General features: G+C 41.4%; 1 protein-coding gene across 1 annotated transcript; it reads right to left on the bottom strand.

Moving 5' to 3' along the window:
- Positions 1-1,057: 1,057 nt before the first annotated feature.
- Positions 1,058-3,189, bottom strand: LOC104966210 (ectonucleotide pyrophosphatase/phosphodiesterase family member 2-like). The gene is made up of 2 exons (XM_010795389.1): positions 3,042-3,189; positions 1,058-1,930 (listed from the first exon to the last, which is right to left on the bottom strand). Exons 1-2 carry the CDS (start codon positions 3,180-3,182, stop codon positions 1,760-1,762), a joined length of 312 nt encoding a protein of 103 aa, XP_010793691.1. The 5' UTR covers positions 3,183-3,189; the 3' UTR covers positions 1,058-1,759.
- Positions 3,190-4,963: the final 1,774 nt, after the last annotated feature.

Raw genomic sequence — 4,963 nt, 5'->3', positions numbered from 1 at the left:
TCCAGTTGGAGCAAATGATCCTCAATTCACTCACAACCTAACCACAATTAGAACTTCCAAGTACGGTTTGTCATTGTTCAAAAAAATTCTCATTCACAATCCAAACAAGACAGCTGATTTAAAAAAATACATTTTGAAGGCTTGTTTTTATTGTTATTTAAAATGTGTAAAACCACTAACCAGCACAGTTGTATTTTGTCATGTGAAACAGATATACAAATAAATAATAATGGCACTATTAAAACAGGAGTAAAACAATATCATAAGCTAAATCTAACCCAGGACAATCATAAATAAGATTAAAGTGAGTGTGGGATTTTCTGAAAATGGGAAATTTGAGAAAGGAAACAAATGTTTCATTGTGTTGAGTTGTACTTGTAATTCTCATAAACTCATAAAATGTTTCTGTTGTTACAGAATACAACCAACCCTTAAATGGTTTCTGTATCACAGGGATACAGTCAATTGACAGGCTGTGTCAATGTGCAATATGGGTGTAATATTGTGTAAAAAGAGTGATATACCGGTGTTATAACGTTGTATTATATAAGTGTGATTATTGGGGTAACAAAGGTTTAATAGTAGTGTAACACGGGTGCAATAATGGAGTACAATTATGGGCTTAAATGGGTGTATTAATGTGTTATATGGGTGTAAAAACAGTGTAATATGGATGTTAAGTATAAAATAGCAATCAAATAATTTGACTAAATATTGAAATGTGCTTGCCCATTTAACGGTTAAGTTAAAACCATCTTACACCTGATTGTTTCTTTCCTCACAACTTTATTTGGATTTTTATATATTGAAGTAATTCAAAAGTAACAAAGTAATCAGGTTACTTTTAAGATGTGATAACTGAGATTGGGTTACTTTTAAAAACCAGGCTCATATGGCCCTCAGGTTTGAGGTTAACCTTGTTGCACCACCACTAGTGTCCCCCTGGTGGCAGTGATGGATGGAGGTTGGCAGAGTCATGTGGAATAATACTGTATGTAGATGGACTGATGATGTGAGACAAACAGACTGCAGATTTTAGTAAAAACGTTGTTTATTGTGATTAAATACACATAAAGCATAAATAGGTCTCACAGGTGGTAAATGTTTTAGGACACACATTAATAAATCACCAGCATTGACATTATTGTTATTGTGCACGGAACAAAAAGTCAACACACACACACACACACACACACACACACACACACACACACACACACACACACACACACACACACACAGTCTGACACAAACAGAATACATTTCGACCTCAACATATACACACTGTACACACACAAACAACAACATTTCATTTTCATTTCATTTCATTCAAACGAATGTGTTCACTGCAGAGAGTGATGAGTGAACGCTGTGAATCAGAGTGGAGCTGTCACATCCTGAACACTGAGGGGAGACTTTGTGATGATGGCTTTGTAGTGCAATTCAAGATCTTTTACTACTTTAAAATAATCACTTTTACAAATAGGGAATAATGTTTTTAAAAAATTGTTTTAAATGTTTATACAAAAATAACTCAAATCGTCAGTAAATGACTTAAGGGGAAAGCCCATGTGTACTGCTATTATGCATTGCATGCTAGAAGATGAGCTCGTTATGGCCACACATGGATCTGCTGTACAGTGAAAGCTCCAGCTGTGTAGGTCAGTGTTATAGAGATGATCACACCTCTTCCTGGTACCACAAGCATCGACCACGGTTAGAAACCTCACCAACAGCACAGTGAGCGGAGCAGCACATTTCAGATCTCGCTCTCGTAGGTGTGCATGTAGGTCTTGAGTGACAGGATTTCGGCGTAGCTGCGGGTGGTTCTGCGGTACAGGTCGAGGCCCGTCAGGATCTCCACATCTCTGACCCGCGCCGTGTGCATCTTCATCAGATCCTCCACCCACCGGGACTCCTCCTCTGAGCTCTGGGGAGACAGGGAGGAACACACAGTCATTAGCATGAGGTTTACCCCCTTACCATTGCTCTAAAGGAAAATAGTTTACAGTATATTTTCAGATTGAGATTAGAACATTAAATGTGGGTGTGTTAGGAACAGAGCTGGAGTCAGGACAGGCTCAGTTTGAACACTGGAACCATGGAGAAACAGCTTTCCTGACCATTATGGATAAAAGACAGCTGCCAACAGCACACTAATGAACATGTTGTTTCCTGTTTGTTTGACCTGCACACTGACAGACATGTACAAATAATAGTGTTTAGTATCAGCTGGAATGACATACTGTTCATAAAAGGTTTGGTTTCATTGAGCCTGTGCAGAAACATGAACTACAACCTGTGCTGAGTGAATGGAAAGTGCTCTGCAGGTGATTGACTGTGGTTTGTTGAGAAATAGTTGAACACACCCCCAAAGATGATCAAGATTGGGATGAATATTAACTTTCTCACCCTACTCTGAAAAGAAAGCTTAGAAACACATGTTTCAAGATGTAGGGGCAGCTGTGGCTCAGAGGGGTAGACCAGTGTCTGCCAATCAGATGCTCAGTGGTTTGATCAGTCAAAATGTCGAATTGGCAAGATACGTAACTTGAAATGTTGTATGTATCTATGGTATTGAATTGTGTGTAAGTCGCTTTGGATAAAAGCATCAACTTAAATGACATGTGATGTAAAGATGTAGCACTTGTCCTTTAACATTTCAGTTCCATAACCACGCACAGCTTTACAATGTGTACATTTCATGGATTTAAAGATTTGCGATTTGTTACTACAAAATGTCTTCCGCTCGTATGATCTTCCTGCCAATACCCCCCCCCCCCCCTTCATAACTCCACCGATCTGAATTTTAAATTGAAGTATGTGCGACTCTCTTTTTTAGGTGAGACTTTTTCATAGAGCGTCTTTTTGTATTCTGAAAAGCACTTTATAAACTAAATGTATTATTATTATTATTTAGATCCACAGATTCTATGTTCTGTCAGGGAGAATACTGTCACTTCTGAATGATCTAAGAGGCCATACACACTGTGTGGACCTGCTCTCTGAATGTGTGTGTATGTCTGTGTGATGCTCCTCACAGTGCAGGTCTCCTCGTTGCTGGCTCTGTGGGGCAGGATGAAGGTGGCACTGCTGAGCGGCCCGCTGCAGGCGTCTGCTGGCTGGGTGAAGTCCAGGCAGCTGCTCAGCACCACGAAGTAGTGAGTTGGGACGGGGATCATCCCGCTGACATACCTGCAGGGAGGACCAGCAGGAGACGTGAGATCAAAATTCATTTGTAACATGTGGACAAGTTGTTTCCCTCACCTAGATTCATTTTGGTTCCTCTTATTCCTTCTATAAAAGATCCTTTTTATACATTTCTGCAAGAGCAAAAACCACAGATGTAAACGTCGTCAGGAAGGATCCTGATATGTTAATCATTTTCTTGCACTCTGTTGGTAGGTGTTCCTTTATGTTTTGCAATGGTCTTTATGTGTATATATATATGAAGATATAGATCCATGGCTGCAATACCTAAGGCTAAAAGATGAGGAGCCCGTTCAGCCCCAGACTCATCCATCCTCGGGTCAGCACAAACTGCTTGGACCGTCCTTTGAGCCTGTAGCCATCAGGCTGCACAGGGCTACATGTAACCCATTCAAAGTAACCCGTACTGTACATACATCAAATCTGCACTGTTTGTACAAATGACTTTGACCTGCACTCAAATCTGCACACTTACATGTAAATATATTGAACAATCTGAACCCAAATATATACAGCATGTTATGATAAAAGTTTACCTTGTTGTGATATCTTGTTTTAACAGTTACTATATAATGTTATTTAAATTGTTGTTATTTGTTTACCTTCCCCACAGGGATAAATAAAGGTCCATCTTATCTTATCTTCTTAATACTTGTACAGCATGTGACATGAATGCAGGGGCGGACTGGGGGGAAAAAGTGGCCCGGGGATTAATTGACAGACAGGCCCACTTATGGCGCATTTCCACTGCAGCGGGTAGCCCCGTTTAAGCGTCCTTAATCGTCCTCAAGCGGCCAGGCTAGTTTTTGGTGGCCTTTCCATATAGCGTAGCACCAGCTAGCGGGTACTTTTTCCTTCTTTTTCCGCCCCCATAAAATCGTGGTTCTATCAGGCCAGGGCCAGGGCTGAACTAGTGACGTCAACACTCTCGACTGCTGATTGGTCAGAGAGAATCGTCACAAGATCGCGCGCAAGATCATCCCTAGCGTCGCATATATATCCAGAAGCAAGCTTGCAGCATTTTTATAAACAGCATTTTTGTAAACGGAGGAGCTACAAAAATGGCAACGTCAAAGAAAAGCATGGTCTACCGAGGAGGTGACGACGTTCCTACATCTCATTGGCCAAAAAAAAGCCGATCGCCCCGCCTACACTGCGTTGCTACCAGTGGCGGCCGGCCAATAGGGGCGCTAGGGGCGCCGCCCCACCTCTTCCCACATTAAAAATTAAAATTCGCCCTTGGACTCCCTTTGTGTTTCTGGTCACAAATGAGGGAAACGTAAGGTCGATCAGTAAGTGGTGTGGTGAATGTAGGTGTGAGGGAAGAGTTAAATGTAATTAATTTATCATATCAAATGAAGAGTGGTAGTACAACGACACGCGGGACTACAATTTGCTAGCATTCGACTTTCCGACGGACAGTTTGCATTTGGTAAGTCGCACTGAGCGTTTGAGAGCGTTCTCAATGTGTTCTTGAAAAGATCGGTATTGGGACGTAGCCCGCGACTGTTAACCGCGGGTCACTAGTAGTCTAACTGCTGCCCGCTAACCGACTTTAATAAAAAGCCTGGTAATCAATGTCTTCGTTGTCAGTCGACGATCACCGACGACGACGCGACCAACTTCCGAGGAGAGAATCGCGGGTCTGCTCTCTCCATTACTATGTGCCCGTCCTTGTCACTGATATAGTCAATATGAAATTCTGTAGCATTGTGTAAAAATTTGCTCTAAAACATCTAATAATGTTAAATGA

The sequence above is a fragment of the Notothenia coriiceps genome, unplaced genomic scaffold, assembly GCF_000735185.1.
Source record: "Notothenia coriiceps isolate Sejong01 unplaced genomic scaffold, NC01 NC01_scaffold00037246, whole genome shotgun sequence".
Classification (NCBI taxonomy): domain Eukaryota; kingdom Metazoa; phylum Chordata; class Actinopteri; order Perciformes; family Nototheniidae; genus Notothenia; species Notothenia coriiceps.
The sequence above is the reverse complement of the archived record's forward strand: the minus strand, read 5'-3'. Positions and strand labels throughout refer to the sequence as shown.